Source organism: Plasmopara halstedii (assembly GCF_900000015.1).
Source record: "Plasmopara halstedii genome assembly, contig: Scaffold_816, whole genome shotgun sequence".
Classification (NCBI taxonomy): Eukaryota; Oomycota; class Peronosporomycetes; order Peronosporales; family Peronosporaceae; genus Plasmopara; species Plasmopara halstedii.
This window is the reverse complement of record NW_020187732.1, coordinates 1,988,269-1,988,851: the sequence shown is the minus strand read 5'-3', so window position 1 is coordinate 1,988,851 and position 583 is coordinate 1,988,269. Positions and strand designations below refer to the sequence as shown.

At 53.2% G+C, this 583-nt stretch overlaps 1 protein-coding gene across 1 annotated transcript; it reads right to left on the bottom strand.

Moving 5' to 3' along the window:
• Nucleotides 1-254: 254 nt before the first annotated feature.
• Nucleotides 255-479, bottom strand: PHALS_14342 (uncharacterized protein; the record flags this gene model as incomplete). The annotated part of the gene is made up of 2 exons (XM_024730135.1): nt 255-333; nt 394-479. The coding sequence occupies 2 exons, from the start codon at nt 477-479 to the stop codon at nt 255-257; spliced, it is 165 nt and encodes a 54-aa protein (XP_024580443.1).
• Between the last annotated feature and the right edge of the window lie 104 nt (nt 480-583).

The following is a 583-nucleotide window of genomic DNA, read 5'->3' as shown; positions in this document are numbered from 1 at the left end:
CGAGAAGCGGTGTCGAAGTGCAGCGGATTCGTCGAGTTCGGCGACGGCGATATCCGAATGCAGGGCGAGCACTTCGATAGTGGCTACTACCGATTCGCACGCAGGCAACGCGTCAACATTTATTGGAGAGGTTAGAGAAAACGTCGCTGAGCAATCGCCCATTGGGCGTTTGCATCGCCTCCACGCAAGCGTCTGGCTTGACGTCAGTCGGCTGGGACCATCTCACATCCACCAACCTTTACGTTGCCTAATTACTAGGATGAATTGGACAAGTTCTCATTTGAGCTCTCCACCCAGGCTTTAGCTGTCGGAGAAGACGACGGGAGTCTTCGCCTGGCCGTTCAGTCAATTTCTTCTTCAGAGTCCAGAAGTACGTCAACCGAGTTTACGTACCTTACGGAGGTGCGGAAAGGCAGAGTGTGCCGCTCGAAGGTGCCCACGTCAATCAGAACAACTGTCAACCTTCTCACTGATGACATCCAGTTGCAGAAATCGCTCCTTGAGCGGGAGCTGGCAGAACCAATTGAATCAGAGGATCTCGTCCCTACTCGTGCCGGGGAACTTGATGTTACTACTGATGATC